Source organism: Seriola aureovittata, chromosome 13 (genome assembly GCF_021018895.1).
Source record: "Seriola aureovittata isolate HTS-2021-v1 ecotype China chromosome 13, ASM2101889v1, whole genome shotgun sequence".
NCBI lineage: Eukaryota > Metazoa > Chordata > Actinopteri > Carangiformes > Carangidae > Seriola > Seriola aureovittata.
Genome location: NC_079376.1, coordinates 24294587 through 24320623, shown reverse-complemented (window position 1 = coordinate 24320623; position 26037 = coordinate 24294587). Strand labels below are relative to the sequence as shown.

The 26037-nt window shown below is 40.4% G+C and overlaps 1 protein-coding gene across 1 annotated transcript in view; it reads right to left on the bottom strand.

Moving 5' to 3' along the window:
* The window catches only part of syne3 (spectrin repeat containing, nuclear envelope family member 3), a 54493-nt gene extending 32593 nt beyond the window's left edge, over positions 1-21900 (bottom strand). The window contains exons 1-8 of the mRNA XM_056393443.1: positions 21768-21900; positions 19455-19612; positions 15901-16073; positions 14265-14574; positions 12341-12496; positions 10900-11259; positions 5995-6131; positions 1285-1459 (exon numbers count right to left, since the gene is read on the bottom strand). Of these exons, the coding sequence (XP_056249418.1) occupies positions 1285-1459; positions 5995-6131; positions 10900-11259; positions 12341-12496; positions 14265-14574; positions 15901-16073; positions 19455-19598 (1455 nt within the window). The 5' untranslated portion in view covers positions 19599-19612; positions 21768-21900. The remainder of the gene's footprint in view (positions 1-1284; positions 1460-5994; positions 6132-10899; positions 11260-12340; positions 12497-14264; positions 14575-15900; positions 16074-19454; positions 19613-21767) is intronic.
* Positions 21901-26037: the final 4137 nt, after the last annotated feature.

Genomic DNA, 26037 nt, shown 5'->3' with positions numbered 1-26037 from the left:
ATGAGTCAGTCTTTATTTTTGTGATATGGTCTTACTTGCATTAATTCTCACCTATGAGCCAAATTAAGACTGGACCAACACTACCAACCAGTCTGAAAGATCTTTGTCAAACCAGCCCCTTAACCTCAGGCTAACTCAGGCCGAAGACTAATGTTACCATGGTAACAATCAATGAAACATGCGCTGACCAACAGGAAAATATGTCTCATAATGTGTGGTTTGCTGACATTGTTATGGAGAGAGCAAAGACAAGGGAAAGAGTTGAGAGACGGCAGAGATTGCTGGGTAAACAGAGCTCTTCGGTTGGATGTGGTTCCTCGGTCGGCCATTTTTTTTATCTTGAAAAGGTCTTATAAATTACCCAGAATTCAACGGACCACAGTGCGGTTTAAGATAATCCAGAACTAAACTGCTTTGTGCAACAGATGAATTCAGACTCAGTCTGTCTGAAGTCGGACTATTTGTTCTATCTAAGCCACAGTCGAAGTCTATGTTTATGAAACACAGAACACTTGAAAACTGGGTCTTGGTTCAGTATACGCAGTGAAAGCAAAGCGGAGCGATCACAGGATTTCATCACGATCACGATCCACACAGCTACCTCTCAAACTCATGTTTGAATCTGTCTTTTACATTATCTAACTATTAGTTTATTCATTTTATCATATATTTATTCATCATATAGTCATTGTATAATTGTATTATGTCTCACACATTAGTAAATAATAATAATATATAAGATATGTGATTGTAGCAGGAATTCACTACTGTTGAATAATCTGTTTATTGTGAACCATTAAAGAAGCCATTTATATTATCATACAAGGTTGCTAAGTAACCATGGTAACACAAATGAATGTCTGTAGGTGAGTGCAAAGATTTTCTTGTCAATGAGAAAGACATCACCAACACTGGCTGATGAATCTTTTATCTGCCTGACCTTCAGCTTCGGGAAGTTACTTTCTTTTGTTACTTCCTGTACTTCCTTCCTATTTGTAAAGAATATAAATAATGATAATAACTGAATTATCATCATCAGACCTGTTGATACTTTTCGCTACAGAAACATCAGCTGCTGATGATGAACTCCAAATCTAACAGTGCACCAGTGACGCTACTTTCAATAGGACAGGTGTTGTGGTCATGTGATCTCCTTCATGTTTACTCTTCTTGGTCCATTTTGCAAACACAACAACAGAGAGACAACTCTCACCACATGAACTGACCTTCAGGTGTGCAATCTTGTGTGTGTGTGTGTGTGTGTGTGTATGTTGTGTGTTTTACCTCTATGTTCTGGACCAGCATGGCGATGTGGGAGAAGTCGGTCACCTCGGCAGAAGCCTCCAGCACCTGAGAGACCATGTGGCTCCACTGGGCGTAGACCAGCAGCGGGTCCTGGAGGATGTTCCTCAGGCCGGACTCTGACTCTGAACACAGCCTGGTCGCTCTGGATTTCACACTGCAACACGAACAACAAGAGATTTACAACAAGGAAGACTGGAGCACAGATTTACAATGCTGTTAAGTGTTAATCATTCTTATATAAACAATAACAGAACTGATAACAGCCATTTTTATTATCACTAAAATGCTTAGTATTTACAAATCCTGTCCATTTAGGTCTGGGTATCATCGGATGATCCACAATTCATTTGTTATTTAAAAACAAAAAAATGTAAATCTTGTTATTTGTTTCAAAATCAAAACAGAAAAACAGCGTCAGAATCAAAAAATGAAGAGCCAATCAAAATGGCAAATTTATGTTAATTCCTTTTGTCATTATTTGGTTTTAAAACCAAAACCAGAATTCACCTGATTTTATTTGATTTTTAATTCTAAACCAAAAATTTCTCATTTGGCAGAGACAGTAGATGGGTGGACAGACATGAAGAGGAAGTGAAGTGTAAAAAAGTCAAAATAAAAGCCCAGAAAAGATAAAAGTGGAACATTAAGCACACAATCTATACCAGGGTAATGTTAGAAGATAGACATAAGAACGAATGAATTAATGAATAAATAAATAAATGCATACATAGGCTACACAATTAAATATCTTCTATTGATTTGTTCTTTTAATTTAGACATGAAATATCTTTTATCAAAAAAGTCTGGGATGTATTATTTAATTGCGTAGCATCAATTAATAGCCTATATATGGAAATAGCCTGTATGGTCCTTCCTATACAGTGTTGTCTAAAGCCTCAGGTGAACAACGGTCAGACTCAGCTGTCTGAAACGTTTCATAAAAGATCTTTTTTTCTGTTTTGTTTTTTGTTTTTAAATTACAAATGAATTACAGATTATCTGATGATACCCAGATCCATAATACAGTTTTATTTGTTTTTAGCCATTCTTCAAACACAAGTCTGTTGAGCTGCTCTTTGATGGAGGGGTTTGTTGTTCTGCTAAACTTGGCCAAGTCATAGTTCTTCTTTAAAAGCTCAGGTGATTTTCAGAGTGTGTGTGGGATCATTGTCATGTTGGCGATTTTGCTCATTTTTCTACTCAGTATTTGAACATTCACGGTGCCAACTACATGTGTCATCTATCCTACACCTTTTACTCTCATCCAGCCACGTATCAGCTCCAACTCCATCTCCATGTTTCACTGTTGGCAATGTGCAGTCACTGTGGTGGTCCTGGCCAGGTCCACACCAAACATGCTGGACTTGATCTGATCCAGACACATTTAATTTGGTTACATCTGACCAAAGAATGAGCTGCCAACATTCATCGGGCTTCTTTTCATGTTTAATCTCGCAGTTTTGTGCAGTTTCGTTGAGCAATGGTTTTTCTTCTTGAACGCCGACCAAAGAGGTTAACTTCATCTCACATGGGGGTTTTGCACTTTGATAACTTTTTCTTTTGCTTCCTCTGCTTTGTAACATCAGTTAGCTTCATTTTAGATCCCCACTCTGTTGCTTAGAGGAGCTCATGAGAGTTACTAGGTTTGAAGAGTCAGAGACTTTATCAGCTCTGAAATAATTCATCAGACAGTTCTTAATGACAGTTCTTGACCTTACAAGTCCCTAATGAGTCACATGACACAGGGTATTGTGTATACCGCAAAAAAAAAAAAAAAATTCAAGTTCATCAAAAAAATAAAAAAGAACAGTGTATAACATTTGAAGGAATGTATGTTTGCCACATGTCATAGTTCATTCATTCTCTGCCTGCCTTTGCAATAGTACTAACACTCCTGTCAAAACACTAATGTGGTCAACAAGATTCACGTTCCTGCTCAATAATGTTTCATATTATTCCACAGATTAACTGCTGGTGGCAGTGACACGTGAAGAAACCAGAAACCTAATGAAGACTTCCAGTTTCTGTGAAAATGGATGTAAACTGTTCGGGCTTGTGTATGTGAAAGAGATGAGAACATACATGTGTGCTGGTGAGAAACAGTGAATGTAATGTTTAGAAGAAAAATTTCACTGGGTACCTTTAAAGATAAAGTAAAGCGACACGGATATTTATAAAACCTTTCTAAGCCATTTCACTTAACAAGAGCATTTGCCAGAGACATCCGTGACTGTCAGAGTGTGACTGCAGTTTGTTATAGAGATGCAGTTAAAGTCCCTCCAGTCAGAAATGTGTTTTCTCATTGTTCCTTGACTGTGATGTCTGAGTTTCACAGAGCAGAGTGATGTATGTGTGAGTTTGTTTCTCTGTGCTCGTATTAAATCTCAGTTTGGATGATTTTTATAACATCATCACTGGTTTTGAAGCAGTGACGGTTGATGGATTCAGAGGCTGCATTTGAAGACCGACTGTGTCACAGAGGCACGACTAAACTGTTTTATTACGAAGGCTCCTTCAAACGTCTCCTTCATTTCCTCATCCACCTGTGAAGTTTTGAATGAAAATAACATGGCAGCAAAAAACACTGACAGAGTGCTCGAGAATGATACTTTTAAATAAGCATTGGGTTTCAGCTCAGTTCAACAGCTAATGGTTCAACTGTTAAAACCAAGGGCCTTAAAACCTTAAAACAGCATGAAAAAAGGTTTTCATGCTGTATGAGGTCAGACAAATAAAACCTATATCCACTGATGTATAAGGCTTGGAGCAGAGGTCTGTGGAACTTAGCACTAACTGACTCACTGAAACAACACCTCTGAATCTCTGAATGTTTTTATTTTCCTTTACAGTCACCACCATGTTATATTGTTCTTTCCAGGAAACTCAATAAATGATTAGGAAACTATTAGGACCCATTTAACAAAGTGTTACTGCCATTTATTAGTACAAAGGGCAAATGGGGTTAGGGAACATAATTAGGGCGTCAACATAAACAACCTGATGCCTAATGGTTTGGTGTATCTAACAGAGCAAAACAGGAAGCAGTCCCACTTGTCTTCACACGACTTTATTTTAAGCTTTTTAACCAGCGTCCCACTTAAATCATCATTACTCCCAGCTTAAGGGAACACGTGGCTAAAATAAACTAACTCATCTCTGGATCATTCCATTAAGCCTCACAAATCTCTCAAAGTAGCACTAAAAGCTTCATGACCTGCTGCAGGGAATTCAGACATGTGGAATATTTATTCAGTTTAAGTAGCTGATATTGTTAAAAGACAAAGATAAACACATGTAATAGTGACCTGATTCATTTCGGATTATTATTATCAGGTAGAATCTTGGGAATGGTTCCCAACCTCATCAAATATTTGCTAAACATTTTTGCTTTCATGAAGGATGCTGAAGGATGCTGAAGGATGCTGAAGGATGCTGAAGGATGCTGAAGGATGCTCTATAGCTAATTTCCTCCTTCATGACAACTGTACGGGGTTGAATTCTTATATAAATATACATTTTATTAAGGCTTAAAGTTGTGTACAATTGAAGGTGTGGCCTCTTTGAGTGAGAGGTGGGTGAGCATATGTTCTGTTCAAGATGGCAACGACGGACCAGCCCATTCTGAGCTTTGAAACCGCTCTTCGGAAACCTGTGGGTGTTGTCACAGAGGCTACGTCCATCTCTATTTACAGTCTATGATTTTGACTGATGGTAATTTTGTTTGGGAACATGTGAATATGAAGCAGTAAAACACAGAATCACCTCGCAGGATAAAGGTCTTCACGTGGGTCTTGCGTTAAAAAATGATATTGATAGTATTTTCACACAGTGCATATCTCTCAATTCATTTGTATTATATCACAGTAGCACACACCAAACCTTGCATCGGTACTTAGTACTCCAGAAAAGAAAAACTGCACAGAGCATAGAGAGGAGGAACAGGAGGAACAGGACTTTAAGAAGTGCTCAGCAGTTCCAAGCTGCCCGGGGCTGCTTCAGTCTCTAAAAAATGTGCATCCAATTAACCCCATGACCATGGTGTACATCTTCCTCCTTGTACATGTGCTGGTAGAACATGTAATATCCAAACAATATGATGACATCCTGATCAAAATCTGTAGTTGTCAAAAACTCCACACAACCTTTAATTTCCTCTTCTTTGATTCATTTGACATACCTGCAAAATCATGGGGTGCATGAAATTTAATGAATTTATTATTTGGACTTTTAAAGACATTGTAGGCGAAGAGTAGTGGTGAGCAACAAAATGTCGGACAAATGTCTGAAAGAAGCGTCAAAGCATCAGAAAGACACCAATCACAACTTCTAGTCAGGACTTTCACAATAAAATCCGAGCGGAAACTAGATGCAGAGATTTGTGAATTGGGCCTTGATTGAGCTTTTGGTCAGATTGCCCAACCCTAATGTTGCATCTATTGACAGAGTGTGGTAAATTACACTTTCACATTTACATTTATTCTGAAGTTAGACAAAGTAATTAAAGGTCAGTAAAGAGAAGACCATTCTCAGTAAATGAGGACTGAACGAAATAAATTGAAACTGTCCTGAGGCGAATCCAATCATTTCACTTCAGATAAGTTTAACAGGACATATTATGTGGTCTTCATGTGACCCACAAGGTTCTGCCTTTCATGGTTTTTAAACAGTGGTCCACTTCCTGTCACATACCTTTGATGCTCTTTGACCACAGCCAGGACGTCATCAGAAAGGTGTCGTGAGTCCACTGAGAACCTGAAGAGATCCTTAAGCTGAGCCTTGAGGAGTTCCACCTGGGACTCCTCCCCTGCCAGAGTATTCCTCACACCCTGCAACACACAAGCAGAGTCAGCCTTATATTTGCATGTTGAGCTTCCTTAATCCAACCACAGTAATAATATGAAATATTGAGTATTGACATTAAAAATATAAATATAAAATTAAATCTATGTAGTGCAAAGACAAAAAGTATGTGTAAAGTGTATAATGATCCATGTTACTTGGACTTGAACATTTTCATAATTGAGGAAAAAAAAAAAAAATCTTAAAATGGCACCACTGTCCCCTATTATTCTCCACTTTCCCTTGAGCTTCAAGAAACAACAGTGTGCCACCTCTGTGGCAGTAGACATCATGACGAGTCATAGCAGGAACAACATAACATAATAACATAACATTAATGATGACATGTGGCACTCAGCCATTGTGGACCGTGCATCTGGCACGTAGGCGGATGTCATTACTAATGAGACTAATGCAGACAATAATCTATTCGCTTTAGGTGTGTCAACATGAAGCACTGACATTGTTATCATTAGTAGTCTTGTGAGTTGTTACTAATTGACACGACTAAATGAAATGTAGCTGTAATTAATTTAATTAGCTGCAGCTGTGATCACGTGCACTGACACATCTGTGCAAAGAGTCTACTGAAAACCAGAGCTGCACTAATGTGAAATACATCAGATCAAAATATTGACACACATCTGTTCAAGTGTTGTTGTGTCTGAATGTTCTTTTCTTTCTATGTGAAACACAGAATGTTTGTTATGTGAGAACATTTGAATCAGTCGTGTCAAAAATCCATTTAACTGTAGAGTTTAATGACTCACTACCACATGAACTAGTGACCAAACTTCCTTTAAAAGAGCATGTACCATGCGCTAAGGCTGAGTCCATATCAAGCATCAACCTCCAAAGCTCAAACATGAAGCCAACACACAAGTACTAAAACCTGCAGTTCCTCTAACGACCACTAGAGTCTGGCTCCAACAGTGAGTCAATCCCCATAGACTCCCATGTTAAAATGTCCAACTTTACAGCAGAAATAAACATGTTTACAGCCTGGTACAAAAAACAGTTTTGGTCCCTACGGCTAATTTCGTCCTTCATGACACCTGTTTATACAACTCACCTGTTTACATTTTATTAAGGCTTAAAGATATGTATAATTGAGAGCAAAAAATGAAATATATAGTGCTTGGACTGACCTGCCTGTGGAGATGAGGCAGACTCAGTACTTTCTTAAAACTAATTTGTGTGTGTGTGTGTGTGTGTGTGTGTGTGTGCGCATGTGTGTGTGTGTGTGTGTTTTATACGGCATCTGCTCCCAATAATTGTCCTTATCTATATTGAAGTATATTGTCTGTCCTCCCTCTGTAACTCTACCTTATTTTTGTCCTGCTTTTGATCATTGCTTTTGATTAGTTTATCCAAAGGTCCCATATAAATAAAGTTATTATAAAGTTATTATTATATTATCTTTAAAAAAAGAGGGCTGATTTACAACATGACAACATACTGCAGTTGCTGTTCATGTTGTTTTCATTTTTCACATGAAGCAGGTTATAGACGGACACTCTCAGTATGTCCTATGCAGGTATGTCAGAGAGGAACTCAATGTTCTCACATTCAAGAAACTAGAATGAGTTCATCACATTAGCCTTTCAGTCCTCAGCAGGCCTTCATATCTTCGTAACTATAACTCCTTTAATGCACAAATTACAAAGTGGAAACTTTCAGCAGGACCTCTAAGATTACTGAAGTACTCTGATATATGGCAAACTAATGAAAGCATATACGCACTTGACACAGAGAAGTGAAAATCTGTTCTTCCTGAAGCCAAAAAGCTTGGGATGGATTCTTTCCAGCCAACGAAAAGTGCTCTCATGAATTATTAAATGCACTTATCTAATCAGAGCATACAGTTTCTTTACAGTGAGGACCATTAGCGGAGCATGTTCTATAATTATCGTGTATTGTAATTTTTAAAGTATATTCTGGGTAGCGACATATTTCAGCTACGATGGCATATTTGCAATGCAGATAAAGTTGAGTTGTTTACACCCTATTTCTCATATGAAACTAAAAGTGAAAACAGATTGTGTCACGGCGAGGTGACAGCCTGTCGAGATTTGCAGCAGATGATAGACAGATGAGTCCGTCACATCGCTCTGCATTCCAGTCACACCCAGCAGAGGCAGCTCCACAGGTCCACAGGTACTGAGTCTCTGCTGATTCCGACTTTTATCTGTCACGTGCTGCAAATGTGTGTATGAAACACATAAAGACTAAATTCTACAGAGGTAAAGCATGTCACATTTATTCCCATTATTCTGCTACACGATGTGAAAGGACTGCTTATCAATCCAAAGCCAGCAGGGACCTGCCAGACATAGAAGTGGATGAAACCAGTGCATGTCGCAGCGTGAAGCACCCAGGCAGAAATAATAATGACTGCACACCTCACTGAGGTACTGAGTGGATCCACTTAAGTCATGAAGCAGATTCACTGACAGGGCTGCAGGACTCAAGTTTCCAGCGTGTGAAATATACTATGATGGAGTCAAGATTCATCATGCCAAGGCACAGAGGTTATTTCCCCTGCTAGAGGGACTGGAGAAAGAATGACGATATGAGATGTTATGAGAGAGGAAAAGAAATAGAAAATGAAGACAGGCAGCCACAGAGGAAAATGGATAATGGTGAGATCGTGGAGGAGAGATGGAATGCAAAGTATGTTGGTATGCTGGAAAGCAGTGGAGTTAAATTAGCAATGCAGGAGTGAACAGTTATCAAACCTATGACAGAACATTCACCCTAAAGCCTCTTTTGCTGCCAACCAAAATGAGTCCAAAGCACCGAGTATCAAAAACTCTCAGGTCATGAATCTGGCACCAAGTGTGTGACCAGATTTATAATCTTAAACTTTATAGAGGAAAAGTTCATAAAGTTCTCACCTGAAAACGTTAGCTTAGTTTTCTAAATAAATAAGACCAGGTGATAAAATATATAATAATAAAATAAAAATAAAAAACATCAATAAAATAATGTGAGCAACTACTTTAAATGGAAATGAGCTAAAGCTGCTAAAATATGTCCTTTAACTCCCACATAAAACTAATTTCAAAGACTGTCCTTGTTTCACCTATGCAACGCTACAAAAATCAGCCTCCTCACAAAACGATGCTGAAAAACTAGTCCATGCATTTGTTACCTCTAGACTGGTCTACTGTAACTCTTTATTATCGGGATGTCCCATTAATTCAGAGAAAAACTTCCAGCTGCAGCTTCAGTACTGACAAGAACTAGAGAAGAGATCACATCTCTCCTATGTTAGCTTTATCAGCTCCCTGTAAAATCCAGAATAGATTTTAAATCCTCCTCCTCACCTACAGAGCTATTATTAGTCAGACATCATCGTATGTTAAAGAGCTCATAGTTCCCTGTTATCCTAACAGAACACTCTGCTCTCTAAATACAGGTCTGCTTGTGGTTTCTTAGAGTTTCTAAGACCAGAATGGGAGGTAGAGCCTTCAGCTATCAGGCTCCTCTCCTGTGGAACCAGCTCCCAGTCTGGGTCCAGGAGGCAGACTCCCTCTCTACAGTTAAGATCAGGCTTCAAGCTGTGCTCTCTGATAAAGCTTATGGTTAGAGCTGGTTCAGGTCAGTCCTTAACCATCCCTTAGTGATTCTGCTATAGACCCAGACTGCTGAGGGAACTCCCATGATGCACCAAGCTCCTCTCTCCTCCTCTCCGTCTGTACTCATTCATATTCCATTAATAGACCTGCTGTATATGAAAAGTGCCCTGAGTTAATGTCTCTTATGGTTTGGAGCTCTGATGAAAATCCAGTGTTTAACCTTGTTGACTTCCATATGATGTTTTTATGTAACACAAAACATTTGATGAGTCAAATAATCAGTCACCACAATGACTGAGTGTTTCCTGCTTGAACTGCAGTGAAACAATGACAGTCTCATAAACACAGATTCAGACAGCCAGGGTTTCATACGTCATTAACCTAAGGAACCAATCCTGTCAACTTGTGGGGACAGAGGGCGGGGCTAAATAAACCTGAAACCTTGTCAGTACAGAGAGTCAGAGATAGCATTAGCGCAACCACTAACATTGTGTCACCCACTGCCAGTTACAAGCTAACAAACAATATAAACAAATAAAAGATGCTAACTACGCTAACCACTCTGATCCGTCTGCTAGTCTCTGATTCTGGTCTCATCTGAGTCTGGGTCTGACTGAGGCTCAAACATGTGGCTGAGTCTCTCTGATGTTTCCTCCTCTAACCATCTTGATACTCTCTGCTCTTTCACCTGTCCACCTGGAGCAAGCAGGTGGTGGGCGGGGCACAAGGCCGGATCCAGATTTCTCAGTCAGGAAGTAAGAGCAGATGAGCTTCAGATCCAGTTTTTGATGTGAGAAAGTCATGTTAAAAAAGATATGAATAATAGCAGGGGATTTTTACAGAGTTTAAAAATATGCCTGGAGAGGAACTTTAAAGAGAAAAAAAGAAATCCATTTGTGCCATAAATCATTACTGAGGGTTGCCGGTGATCTCATAGTTGGGACATGTACCATATATCCAGTTTAAAATCAGAGTTTGTGCAGGACAAACACTTCAGAGAAAGTCGTCTAACACAAGGGTTCTGCAGTAAATCCTCCTTCATGAAGTTTATAACATACATGTTAAAGAGGAGCATTTTGGAGGATGTAGACTGTGCTGCTATCCATCCAGGACTTTCCTGCATCTTGTTATCATTTACTTTAACCTTCATAATAAAGTGTTGGGAAGAACCCACCGTGTATTTCCTCCACTGGCCCACCATCTGCTCCTCGGTGCGGTCGGTGCAGTCCCCGGCCTCGCGGCCCTCCACCAGCTCCTGGTCGAGCCCCTGCAGCAGCACCCTGAGGCGCCCGATGTTATCTCCTAGCCGCTGGCACCGGGTCATGTACTGACTGTGGGAGTCCAGGCTGGAGCGCAGACCCTCCTCGGCCTCACACAGGCCCTGCCTCAGCCTCTGCCAGCCCAGCCTCAGCTCTTCTGCCTCTTCCACCACCACGTCGGCCCCCCCAGGAGAGGTGCTGCCCCTCACCGCCTCCGCCACACCCTCAATGTGCTGAAGGGTCTTCTCCTCGCCGGCCACGCTGTCGTCCAGAGCCTGGCACAGGAAGAAGAAACATTAGAGCATGTCACCAAGATACAGCTGGGAAAAATGTTTTTTATTAAATATGTGACTACTGAAACAAATAAAGAATACTATGCAAACCAAAGTATGGAAAGAGTATGGAAATGTTAGGCCATAGTCAATAATTAAGCAACATGGAACATTTAGGAACATAATTTTTATCCCAATATTTATTTATTAGTTTTAAATGCAGTATTTAATCTATTTTTTTTATTTTAAGTGTTCAATTTATTTAAATCTCCATATAGTCTAAATGTAGATGTCCATGTGTTGTTTGATTATAGATCAGGTCTAGGTTCTATATTAATACTGTGAAAGTATCAAAGCCTCAGTCCACAGAGAAATGCACACAGCCTGTATTCAGAAACTGAGCCTTAAAACCAGCCGTCAGGACTTCTGGAACTTATGATGTCACAACAAAGCTGTTACTACTCTCAGCCATGCCCCAAGCCCCGCCCACCTGGACCCACCATCCAAACTTGCAGGATTTGGTTTCTCTGAATGTTTACCTGCGATCTGCTATATTTCTATTGGATCACTCAGAACAGTCAGCCAATCAGAAGAGTGGCTCAGAGCCTCCTCTTGTCTGATTGGCTCACCGACCTGTTGTTACTAGAGCTCCAGAGAGAAGCCTGAGAGAGGAGATGTAAAACTACACTGAGATGGTTTTTGGTTCTTAAAACCACAAATATATCTTCTTATGGATCAACACTTCAAATTAAACACAGAAGAAGAGGAAAATATGGAGTCTATAATTCTGCCTGAATAAAGACATATATCACTGCAGCATTAATCTGTATTATAATCTTATATTTGTTATAATGCAGTGTAATATAATTCTTTTATGATGCTTTGCTGCAGTGGCACCATTTACCACTGAAGATGTTTATTATATTTATATTTACCTTTCATTTTATTTGGTGCTTTTAAAGTAAAAAAAAAGTCCATGTTACACAGCTGAGAATATTCATTCAGACCACCTCCTCCACTGCTGAAAATAACAGACAGGCTTTGAGACTGTGAATGTGGCGACAACAGTGTGAGTGAGTCTCACTTGTAAGGCTCTGAGCTTGTTCTCAGCCGTTTCCTCCCTCTCCATCAGATCAGTTAGCTCCTTGGTCTTTGACAGCAGCCAGGACTGGAAACTCTGAACACAGCCTTGGTACGTCTGGTGCTCCTCAGCGATCTTCTGAAGGAGCGACAGACGCTCCTAGCACGGCAGGAGACACAGCTCGTGGTAATTTTTAGCAGCACATCACAGATCACAGACGCCACATTCATGGGTATATCAACGTGAACGTGGGATCTCAATTCTCCAGTGAGACTCTCCTCTGTCTGTGACTTCAACCACGAGTTGAAACATTTTTAGACAACAAGAACACAGAGACAGTTCACAGGTAGGAGGTGCTTCCAGGGAACATTAGACCTTAAAACACAGCATTATTTAAATCACAACTCTCCCATTTGGAATCAGAAGCGCAGCTTTGGCAGCAGATCGGTTTGTTCATGTGAAATCATGATGGAGGTAAAGACTGACGTGGGTGTGCGGTTAAATCTGACTGACATTTGAAAGACCTGTCTGAGAGCAAAGAGGAAGAGCAGCCTCATTGTGCAGCGAAATGTACTCATCCAACAGTATCTAGTTCACATACACTATACATACACCATCACCTCATTTCAGCCATTTGACCTCATGGCCACAGTTTTTGTTCCATTTGATACCTCACATAACACTCTTCGACTGAGCCAACAATACGTGTGTGCAGGAGTGTATATATATATATATGTGTGCGTGCGCATGTGGTTGTGGTGGTTGGGAAGAATGACAGAACAAAACTGCTATTGCGACTGCAAGTGTTTCTCAAGGCCGGCATTTCCTGTTACAAAGAAGCTGTTCCTCATTCAAACAAAGGGATTCTCTGTAGTTTTAGTCAAGAGGATGAACATGTTGTCATTTCATGGATCACCTCCATTTTCTGTCTTTGAACATTTGTCTAGTTCTTTTCATTTCCTTTGACTTCTCTCCTCCTGTGCTTTTTGCCTTCAAAAGTGTTTTAAAGTCTCTCTCTCTCTCTCTCTCTCTCTCTCTCTCTCTCTCTCTCTCTCTCTCTCTCTCTCTCTCTCTCTCTCTCTCTCTCTCTCTCTCTCTCTCTCACTCTCTCTCTCTCACTCTCTCTCTCTCACTCTCTCTCTCTCAGCCTTCGTTTTAGCAGAAGAAGAATCACTGACATGCATGTGCATCTACAGCTCATTTTATATAGATTATATGTATCACAATATCTGTGCTTGACTGAGATACTAAATTCTGGATATCAACCAAGTTTACTTCAGACCTCTCAGGGGCCCCAAATCACAGAATATTAAGATTTTGAGAATTAAATCATAATTTTACAAAAAAAAAAAACCATAATGAGAATAAAGTTGAAGTTTTAGGTTGCAGGTTGTTTTAGAGGGAAATTTCAGAAGCTTTAAAATAAGGAACAAGGAGCATCCTGGGAAGTTCTACTTTAGCGGAGGTTTCACAAATAAGGAGAAACTCTTTTGGCTCATCATCATCATCATCATCATCATCATCATTTATCAGAATTAAAGCAGTGATTGGTTGGATAGAGGACATACTTCACACTGCACAGACGACCAGGGCCAGAGATGTGTGAGGTAAATCCAGCCATATTACTCACACACACACAAACAGCTGTATGCGCAGCAGTGTTACTACAGAACAGCGTGTAGATGAGAGCAGCTGTATTGTGTTAAAATACTGTATATGAGCACAGAGTGAAGGCGAGAAGAGAACAGATGAAGAGCTGAAAGCAGCTGACACCAGGCTGAATGCAGCCTCTGTTTTCCTCATGCACCAGTTGTCCTGTTGCACCTCTCACACCCTGTGGGACACCTGACACTTTGTGTACATGTATAAAGTCTGAATATGTTCAACTCCATGCAGCAGTGAAGAGTGCAGCAGAGCTCGGCCTCACCTTTGCTCTGTCCCTGACGTCGTTGTAGGCCTCCTGCAGCCTCTCCTGGGCCTGAGGCTCCACACTGGGGTCCTGGGTTCTGTTGTGCAGCGCGGCAGCCTCGTCCAGCAGCCTCTCCAGCAGCGCCGCCTGCCCGTGGATGTCGCTCACCGTCACCCTCTGCTGGTCCACCTGCCAAAGTTTCTCCTTCACGCCCAGCTGCAGCTCCACCCCAACGTCCAGGCTGCGCTGCTGCCTCATCAGCCACAGCTCGAACTCCTCGTAGGCCTTCAGGTACTCGCTCCAGTGGAGCCACACCCACTCGATACGACTGGGCGTGAGGTGAAACGACACAAGGAACATTTTGTATCAGCAATTTGTGTGTGTGTTTCAACAGTGTTGACATGCATAAAAAAATGGATCCTACTTGCTAATCTTACGATGTTATTAAAACCTCCTTCAGCACGAAGCATCTATGAATTAAATGTAATTACAAACCACCAGCTATTTGTCACATTGAGGAGCTGCTTGAAAAAGTAGGCAATTATATAAGTAAGTTTTGTTTGATTTGATTATCTTGAGATTAAAAATAATCTTGTACGTACGCACAGGCGTTACTAAAATAGTTGGCAACACAGCTCCTGAGATGTCATTGCATATCATTCAGGGAATGACATGGGGCCCCTTAAGGGAGGTTTCCCACTGAGATGTCATTGCAAATCACCCATCGGTTGTTTAAAGTGGCCGCATTTTGAGACATTGCTGTAGAGTTTGTCAGCCCTCGGGGGCCCCAAGCAGTTACCTGTCTTGCATGTTCACATAGACCGTGCCTCTCAGTCATCTCAGTCTCTATTGTTACGGATCACATGACCTGGCTCACCAAAAACGGGAGAGACGCGTTTTTTAAACTGAGAGGTCTTAGGTGCTCCTAAGTCCAAAGCACGACCAACTGATATTACAACTGCATCCCCTGACGCCATGGAAATGAAAAGCTATTCATAAAAAACTATGAAGCCGACCTTGAGTCAAGAGCTTTTTAATTCAAAACATTTGGAATCCAGTTAATTATTCTAATCAAATGCAGTCTGTAATTATTCCAGTGCTGCTGTCCTTCTTAAACTGTGACACTGAAGGAATTAGTCAATTAATCAGTGAATCCAGCAACAATCTGATAATTCATTTGTTTAGGATGTTTATTAAATAAAGAATGGAGAACATTATGTGGTTGCAGCTTCTCTAATGTTAAGTTTTAAATCACGGTAAATTGAATATGTTTGGCTTTTGGAATTTTGGTTCAAAAACAAGCAGACTTTTTGTATCCAAAAACGTTTGTCATCTGCAGCCTCAGGGTAACATTGAAATTTAAAAGCATCACCATGATAACAAGTGAATCAATCATCAAAAAACTAATCAATATTTTCAGTTTAGCAAATTGTTTTCTCTATAATATGTATAAAATGTCGCTGAAACAAACAGCTTTTAAATGAATTTGACATTGTTGATGCTGTGTGTGCCTTTTCTTTGATCGTTCAGGAGTGGAACAGTCACCTGACAACATACATGGAGCGGTGGATCCAACCAAAGCTGCCGTCAGGTGTCAAAACACCTTCAAATCACCACAGTCCAGCTGAAGCGGTCTGCGTGAATCTGGACTGACCTGTGACAGTGGATGATGTAGGTGCAGGTCTCCTCCCACAGGCTCTTCAGATCTTTCAGCTTAGCGTGGGTGTGGTTCCTCAGCTCCTCGTCTCCGCTCTGCAGGAGGTTCTCGGCTGCCACCAGCACCATGTCCATCTTCACACGACCTTCGTGCTCCGACTGATGGATTTTCTGCACGTTCAGAGGGGCACAGGGAGCAGAGCATCATTTACCACGTTCGTCCATAAAACCGTACCTGTAGAAAAAGAACCTGACACCTAATCCTCCCCTGTTTATTTCTCCAATGAGAAAGATCATTTACAATAACTGTTATTGTCTGATGAAAAAAAAGTCCCACTTGAAACATTATATTTAAGACTTTTGAGGACTTGCAGATTTGCAGGATAGGTAAGCCAAGGTAACAATAAAAACAAAGAAACAAAGATTTGAAAATCAGTGACTGAAAAGAAGATGGTGGGGATATACTGAAAGTATTCAAACCCCATAATTCTATTCATACTTTGTTGTAGATTAATTTTTTTGTTTTTTGCATCTACATTCAATAACCCATAATGACAAAGTAAAAACATTGTTTTTTAGATTGTAGAAAAAGCTTGGGCAGCGATTACAGTTTCACATCTTCCTGGGTAAGTGTCGGGATTTACACATACTTATTTAGCTTATTTAGTTTATCCCATTCTTCCTGGCAGATTCCCTACTGCTCCATCAGAGTGGATGTATAGTGTCTGTGAACTGTCATCTTCAGGCACAGCTGGTCTGTGGGGTTTAATTCTGGGCTTTAGCTGGGAAACTCAAGGAAAGTGAGAGACTTAGTCCTGAAGACACTCCAGTATCTCTGTATTTGGCTGAGCCAGCGTATAGCTCCTACTGTATTCATTTCAAAGTCCTTCTATTAACATTTAAGGCCATCCACAACCTCGCCCCCCCATATCTGTCCGACCTCCTCCATGTTCCCACTCCCTCCCGCTCCCTCAGATCATCTTCCTCCACACACCTGTCTGTCCCCTCCGCCCGTCTCACCACCATGGGGAGTAGAGCATTCAGCCGCTCTGCTCCCCGTCTCTGGAACCTACTACCACCCCAACGCAGAAATATCGATTCATTCCCCCATTTCAAATCACAACTCAAAACACATCTGTTTAAAACTGCCTTTTCCATCTGATGCTAATTGCTCTGTCACTTTTGTATTGTTTTTATTTTTATATTTCATTTTTATTGTTGTTAATTAATTCTTAATTTGTTTTTAATCTCAATTTGTGTAACTGTGTACGGTGTCCTTGAGTGCCAAGAAAGGCGCCTTTAAATAAAATGTATCATTATCATTATTACTGTCACCCAGCGGTGACGTCCGGGGGAAGCACAGCCCTCAGCAGAATCGCACTGTTCACCACCAACCAGTTTGAAAAAGGTTGTCCCCACTGAGTGACACACTCGCTTAGAAACCAACTCTGATTACCGGCAGCTCGATCTTGAGAAACACAAAGTTAGCGACCGTCGTTAAATGCATTCCTGGGGTCAGGACAGCCGATGTAAAATCCTCTTTAAAAAGGAGGAAAAAGAAAATGATCATACTGACTCGTATGAACCCAGAGTAACCAACCAAAATTATTTTATGAATGAGGCTGAAACATGAAAGAGAGAACGCCTTGCACAGTTTAAGAGTTAGACCACTGGACAGCACTTCAAATGTGTCACACAAATCGAAGCGTTCAAGAACAGGATCAAAGGCCTCCACCTCTTCCTCAATATCCTCAGAATTTAAGACATCAAAGACTGAAAAGGCAGCTCTGCTGTCCCGAGCCGCTTCATTGAAAAACAAACACATCCTGCAATTTGAGGAAGCAAAACAGAAAACAATACTAGAGTAAATTGAGCTGGAAGCAGAACCTGCAGCATCAACTGCCAGAACAGAAGTCCTTCAAAAACTGGATGGCTGCCAACTGCTGTGACTCACAAAACCCGAGCTTGAAACACACCCTTTCTGGATGCAAGGCAGCGTGTACATAGCATCGGTATGGATGGCGCCGTGCCTGGATCCTTTATATGCTAGCCGAGATCCTGGATGCCAACAGGGCCAGCCTGGCAACATCACAGTGGCTGATCCAGTTTGTCAGGTGTGTGCTCACCAGCAGGGTGTAGGGCGTTCACCTGTCCAGTGGAAAAGGGACAGGTCGGAACATCCTCTCTCCCGCAGATCTCTCCAAGATAACTTCAACAGTTTCTTCATCTAAACCATCAACTTGTCTCTCAGTTGATGATTATTTGACTTGACTGTTCTTGCTCTCTCACTCTCCCTATGCATTTATATTATACTCCTACTACTTATTATTATCATCACTATTATTACCTCCAGCCCACCTGTTGGAGGCTTCACTGTAGGAATGATATTAGCGCGGTGATAAGGAGTGTGTGCTCTTGGCCAGATATATGTTTGGAGTTGTACTCAAAGGGTTTGGAAAGGAAATAAACAACATCTGGATGATTGATCTTGATACTAAGGTAGCAGGTATTCAACATGCACTGATTGTTGTCATCTTCCTGACGGCGGGCCTTATATTACTATTATTATTACTATTACCTTTATGTGCGAACGTTTTCTCAACAACAATCTCAACTGACAGATTCCCTCACAGAGATATTAACATTACATATTATTTGGAATGGGTTTCCTTAAAGAAACACTGTAAATGTATGTTATTTTATCCAGGAAAATGTCATTCCATTTAAGTAAGTTAACACTTTAGTGGTTGATAATACAACACAGTGGTGATGCAGGTTAATGCTGGAACAAAAAGGACAATTAAGAATGAATAAATGTAGGAATGAATGAAAGCTAGTTAATATATTTACTTTTCAATAAATGTCCGTAATTGTTAAAATTATACTTTTATTATCTTCAATAAAAGAGTATTTTCCTAAAAACTTCATATGTGAGCCAGAGAGACATTTCCCCTGCTTATTACTGTGCACAAATGTACTGTATCTATAAGGGCCTCATGAGCCCTGCTGATGCAGCAGATACACACAAACCTCCCGGCACAGAGTCCTTTACAAGCACAAAAAAAATTCATACAGGCATAGGAAAAAAAAAAACTTTTTCGAACGTGTTTCTCCTCCACTGTTACAACTTAATCCTAAAGGAAAAATGTACGTTCTATATCCAAGTATATCCAACTGCAATACTTTAAATTAATTTATTCGTTTAAAATTGATTTTTAATTAGAAAAAGTATTTTTCTAATCATTCAAAATAGTCTTTACAGATCTTCAGATACTTGGTTTCTAAATGAACTGTATTAGTATTGAGGTGTTTTTTTTCACTGTCTTATGACAGAGGACATAATGTGTGTCAGTCAGATTTTTCATGTGTCACTGTGTGATTTCTTTGTTGGTGTATCTACTAGACTGTCATTAAAAAAGGATCTGCAGATACTGAACTCTGCTCAAAGACCAAAACCTGCAGTTGTCTCTAGTCTGGACTCTAATGACTGAGGACTAAAGTAGTAGCAGGGGGTCAGGGGTGAAGGGTCAAACAGTGGGTGAAGTATCTCACCTCTGTCTCCCTGAGTCGGGCCTCCAGGGCATCACGGGGCCCTTGGGTGTTGTCATTGGCCTTCAGCCTCTCCTGGATGGCCCGCATCCAGGAGAGGGCCGCTTCCAGGCTCTCCGTGAACTCCTGCTGCTCCTGCTGTGTCATGATCAGTCCCGAGCCTGAAGAGAGGAACAAAGGTCAGACTCTTCATCAGCTGATGCTTCATTTTCCAAACAGTGAGCATGATGTTTTAAAAGATATGGGTGTACAAAGTAGGCGTGGTCTAACAGAAAGATGATACTGGTTGCATCATGGGATGTTGGATCTTGCCCATATGAGTGGCTAAAAGTCAGGATATCTTGGCTTTTATTTTGATGTTGTTTCAAAAAATCTGGATCCTTCCTAGCTCTCTGAGAATGCCTTACTAAGTAATTTATGCTTCTTTATGTATTCGAGCAAGGACAAGTGACATACTATAAAGAAAAGAAAGTCTCTCAGAAATCACATGAAGGAAAAATCTAATTCTGCTTAAAAGAATTTTTGATATTTTTCAGGCTTTCCTTTAGTCTTTGCTGATGAACTGCTAATAACAAACATTCTAGTTTTTTCTTCTCTTTTTTTTTATTTTTTTTTATGTGTATTTACAAGAGCATGGCCATGTTAGCATTCCAGGAATTCTGTCAGCTGCATTAAGGCCAGTACTGCACTGTGCAGAAACCCAATATGTCCTCGGAAGATGCAGCTGGGAGCAAAAACCTTAAGCGAAAACAAACTGACAGAGGTTTTCAAGAGCCTGCAGTAAAACGTATTAAGGGAGGAGTCCTGGCTCTGTAGGAGCACAAAGAGGCACCACATCATATCTGAGAGGGAAAATAAAACTCAGATGGCACGGGCCATTTTCCTGAATGACTCATTTCTCCCTGACATAACATTCCTTCTACCCAGTGTTTGCTGGTTTTCACTCTTGAAACATGGAAATATTTAGAACTCAATGTCCTCAGTCAAAGCTGAAAAACACATCTCTACACTTATAAAGATTTTTTTTTTTTAGATGGCATGCTAGCACTTAGATAGAGTACATAAAGCCTGACTGCAGTTTTCCCCGTTTTCTTTTTCTAATGTTTCCATAGTTAAAGGCCCTATTTGTAAGTTTTGCTAAGGCTAAATAGCCAACGCTATCATTAACAACTGTTTACTTGCCAGTCGTGGCAAGAGCTCGGCCATTGTTGCATTTACAGTACAAGAAGTTATAATACACCCTCTGTCCAGCCCTATTTCTTCAGGGCAAACTGGACACTACAGTGACTTTGTATTGGAAAGTAACAAGACAGGCCAACCAGGCCGGGGCTAGCTGGTTAGCATGCTAACCTCAGTAGTGGAGAAGAAGAAATAGAGATAGAAGCAAAACAAGAAGGTTGCTTTCACCCTCTTGAGACAGCTCTTGGTGAGTAAAGGGGTGAAGTTTGATGCTGAACTTGCAATGTTTCTTCTAGACTGGTAAGTAAACAGCTGTTAATGCTAACGTTAGCTATATGGTGATAGCAAAAACTTACAAATAGCTCCTTTTCCTTAGTCACAATTCTAGAATTTTCATAATTAATATCACTCTAAATGGACTAGCAAACTTGCAAGAAGTCACTGCTTGTAACTTGGAACAGTTGACAATGCACATTGTAACCAGGTGCAAATTAGCTCATTTGCATCTGCAGATTGTGTTTCCTTTTCTGTCATTACACCATTTTATTTCTATTTCATTTTATCTGTAACAAATTCACAACATACATGTTAGCCTTTGTTTTTTTTTTTTTATTGTTGTGGTTGACCACTGCATTCTGTGTGGAGATAGTGAAGCCCCGCCCTCCTCGGTCTGACAGCTTGTGCTGAAAACTCGCATGACGTTAACTTTAATCCATTTCACTCGCAATTACCACTTTTGACGGTGATATTCAGTGTTTTTGTTGGCTTGCCGAGCTAACTGTGGTTACAGTACTCATTTTTAATTCAATGACGCTTGTCCATTTACACACTGTCTAACTTAGAGGTATAAGTTCAGTCCAGTGTAAACTAACTGCACGCTATGCTAGTTTAGAGGTGAGGAGTGAACGTTAGCACCGCACAGTAACGTTCCCAGGCTACAGACCCATACCGGCAAGGAGTAGATCTGAGCAGCTCATTATGGCACAGTAATCTAATGCAGAGCTGGTGTGAGTACGGGAGGCTACAGGGAGTTATCCGTGTTAGTAGGTGGAGGTAGGCCTATTATCAGTAAGCTAAGCTAAACAACGGTGAAGATTTATCGGTCAAGTTCCGCTTAAGAAGAGTAAAAACACTCACGGCTTTGTGTTCATCGGGTGAGATGACCTGCTGGTGTCAACGCTGCCTGCTGTGTTGTGTACAGTAAAGTTATGGCAGGCAGGAAGTAGAGCCGAGGCCGCCGGGGGCTGGAGTCAACACACAGCCCGTCATGCTGCCTTCAGGGACTCCTCGTAAACTACGACACCAAACGGAAATGTAAAAGAAATGTAACCTTTGTTAATTACTACACAAAACTGTACTGTCAGTGTACATGGAAATTGCAATTGCAACTTAAATGGATTAGTTATAATACAACGTGTTTTAAATAATTATATAAAAAAATAAAAATAAAGCTTCCTTAAATGAAACAAAGGTGTTGATGGTAGTATAATACTAGAATTGTACAAAACAGCATATTCATATCCAATTTAAGAATAAACAAAAAAAATAATAATAAATGGCCTATACCCAGGAATTCCGGTCCAGATACCAAAATCAAATTTCTGGCCCAAGATATGCCTGGGTCCTCGGCCGAGTCTGACCCATGTAATTCCACATCTAGGTCTGAGTACAGCTGTGGAAGTGGCATCTGACAGTAAAAACGTATATGGGCCAGACTCAGGCCGTGGATCCGAGCATATTCTGGGCCAGGAGAAACACAAGCATGTGACTCAAGTATGATCCAGATTTATTTTGCTATCTGGGAAAGGCTCTCAAAATAAACTCAAGGAGAATATGCAAACCTCAGTGAGAGAGTGCTTCTTTCTGTGACACTCCAAAGACTTTTGTTAAAAACTCGCATTTATCAAAAGCATACATTACAAATATTTTTATTCTTTAAAATTAAATTCAGCTCAAATGGTTTCATTTGTGACAGTTCAGTTCATACTGTACTCAAATTAAGTTACATTCATACGATTTTTCAGTGTTTCTGACGGCACCTGAACTCATCAGCAGACCAGATTGAACCAGAGGAAGGAACAAATCCACAGCAGCTGCTGACCCACAGCCTCTTAGTCACTGATTCAAACTGAAGGGCGCGTTTCACAGGTTTCTTCCTATTGGTAGAAAGAACAGCAACAGTTCCCGCCCTGATTCCATTCGGACTTTCAGAATTTATCTTTGATTTCACAAAAAACATACAGTGGACACTCCATGAAAAGAAAATTTAAATAACTAAATCACTACTGAAAACATGCATTACATATCAGTTAGCAGTACTTGGCAGCCTTGTATAAATCATATTAAACCAACTGGCATTAATGATGTTAAATCAATTATTGAGAAACAGACTTACACACTGTTGCTTTTGGTCTTTTCATGGAATTTGTTCTCAGCAAGAAAAATATGAAACCACAGCAATGTCTGTCACTGAAGTTACAGACACTGAAATCAAACTGATGTGGACTCATCCTGCTGCCAACATGACATGACAGATTAATCATCACACTCACCAAAGAAATCAAAATAATTTGTCGTAATTAAAAGACACAAAATCCAAGAAAGCATCTCCATTTGTTTTTGTTTTTTTCCCCTTCGAGACTCAATTCTGTACAAAATCAGATGCAATAACAAGAGTCCAAACAGAATGAGCATGGCATGAACACATGAAATAGTGCCTGCGCTCCATTTAGCCACTGACACTGTGTCAGTGGATGATCATATAGCAGCAGGCAGAGTAGACGCAGCTGTGGTTCTGTATGATTCTCCAAGAGTCACGGGCCTGTTGCACAAAACACCTTATGTTAAGATTTTCCATAAAGTCTAAGTTAAGGATTCCTTAAAATAAAAACAGTTGCACAAAACAAACGTCAGTCTTCATCTTAAGGTTTCCTTGTAATGTCCACTTAAGTATATAAGGTTTTCTCCTTATCTTAGTCTTATACTTAAGGAAACACTTAAAGTCAGTTATACCGTTGCATAAAAGAATTTAGCGACCAAAGTAAGGAAAAAAACTAAAGGTACCTCTGACTCTTATCTCAACATAGGTTAATTTAAGAATTTAATGGACACACTTAACAATGAGGAATGTATTCTACATTACAGATTTGACCAGCAGTCAGTTCATGATTTGTCCAACAGTCTAGAGTCAGATCCCTCTACTATCCGCAGCTGTGCTTTTATAAATAATATAGTAATTATTTATAGTCGAGGTGTTGTCATGTCCACAGACCAGCGGTGTGCCAGGTCATTCACCAAGTTTAAAAGCTCGGATCGTCTGCTGAACACTGTGAAGTTCCTGTCAAAACAACAAGGAGGATTAGATAGCAGCACACTCCTTTAATGTTACCTGCCTAATCTCTTTCACTGCTGTAAATTACTTACCTTTTTTTCTTAACTAAGGAAACTTTTTAAGAGATTCTGTGCAACACCCTCACACAGCCAAGGAGAAATTAAACCCTAAGTGTTATACTCAAGTAGAAAACTTAAGCTGTTGTGCACACCTGGCTCCCGAACTCTTCCCTCCTGTGTTCTGATGATGAGCGCTGCCAAGCACATCACTCCAGAATCTCCCGTAGGTGTTCAGCTGACTGTGAAGGCCACAGCATATGATTCATTTCAATTTCATCCTCATCAAACCATCAGTAACCCATGGTGCCCTGTGTGGAGACATCTGCATTTGCTGTTTCCCCAGTCGTTGTTGTTTTTTTGTCCCTCGTCTGTATCAGATACGGCAGCATCAACATATACAACCGCTGTCTGTTGGGATGTATAAAATTATTAATAAAAAATATGTTAAATTATAAGTTGTTATCATTCATATTTTAGCAGGTTCATTGTAGAACAAAACATTTTTTCAAAAGAATTGTATATTTGACATGATGTATTTCCATGGGCATTATTTCATTCAGTAATATACTGTAATGTACTGTTTACATTTTATGGTGCAAGTATCTACCAATATAACGCATATATATGAGACATGATTAAACAGTAAATACAAGTCTGTAAAATCAGGTAGGAATAGGCCCAAAACAGCTATTGCAGAAAGGAGTTAAGTGATTCCCATCGAGTCACTGTAGATATTCTTGGGTTCCAGTGGAACCTGATCAATATTAATGACCAGTCACAGATATTATTATCTCAGTGCACATTTTCAACAAAAGAACAAGAAAGACAAATATACATTCGGTGTAATTTAGAGGAGCTATTTGTAAGTTTTGCTATTGCTGCATAGCTAATGTTAGCATTAACTGTTGGCAGTGTTAGCGTGTCTGTCCATTGGTCCACCACTTTGATCCAACAATGAATGTATAAAATACAGTCTGATAAAAATCTTTCACACACATTCACGCTCACCAGATGATGGATCCTACAGCCTCTGGAGATCCCCTGACTTTTCATTTAGCACCACTGAGAGTTGAGATTTGTGGTTTTGAGTGAATTGTCCTGACAGGTATTGGATGGATAAGTTTTGGTACACATTTGATTTTCACTTCCTCAGGATGAATCATAATACCCGGGGATCCTGTGTCTTGTTTGTCTCATACGCACACAAACTAATTGTGTTGAAATGAGCCTCAGCTGTACTTTGTGTGTAATGCTAATTGGCAAATGTTAGCAACCTAACAAACTGATGGTGTGTTCCATTTGAGTGTGTGTGTGTGTGTGCACAGGTGTGCCTGCATGGGGGAGGGAGGTGTTAGCACAACAGGTCCGGCTCTTCCAAGTTGACGGGGGTCCACTATGAAAGTCATGTAGTGTGTGCATGGCATTAGATGCTATTATCTGCGAGCTCAGCCTCACAGGCTTTCTGTCATGGATCTAAACTCTTAGTCTTGTTTTAACATGAATAGTTTGTTTATGGGCATTTAAGCTGATAAACAACTATCACAGAGTAATGTTATCACATTTTAATGTTAGCAAACTTTTAAACCTGCAGTGCAGCGCTTTTGTCTCCCTCCTCTGGCAGTGAAAGTAATTACACAAACACTGTTTAACTCATTATTTAGATTTAGTTAGTTAGTTAGTTAGTTAGTTAGTTGCATAGCCTACTCTAAATATTTTACAAATACCAACCTGTCCAAGAGCAGTAAGACAACATGTCTGCCCTCGGTCTCTTCTCTTCTTCCGGCGCTCTCCATCAAGGAAAAGACACAACGGTAATCTGTCCTCAGCGTCGATGGCGTTCCTCGCGCCTCCTATAGGAACCTTCAGCCTGTTTCACTGTGTTGCACGAGTAATACTAGAGATAACGCAGCTGTCTGTGGTTGTGTGGAGCCTCCATGTATGTTTACAATGCACATATAGACGACAGAAACTCAGTGGTTGAGGTAAAACACATGGCTACCGGTGCAGAATACAGAGA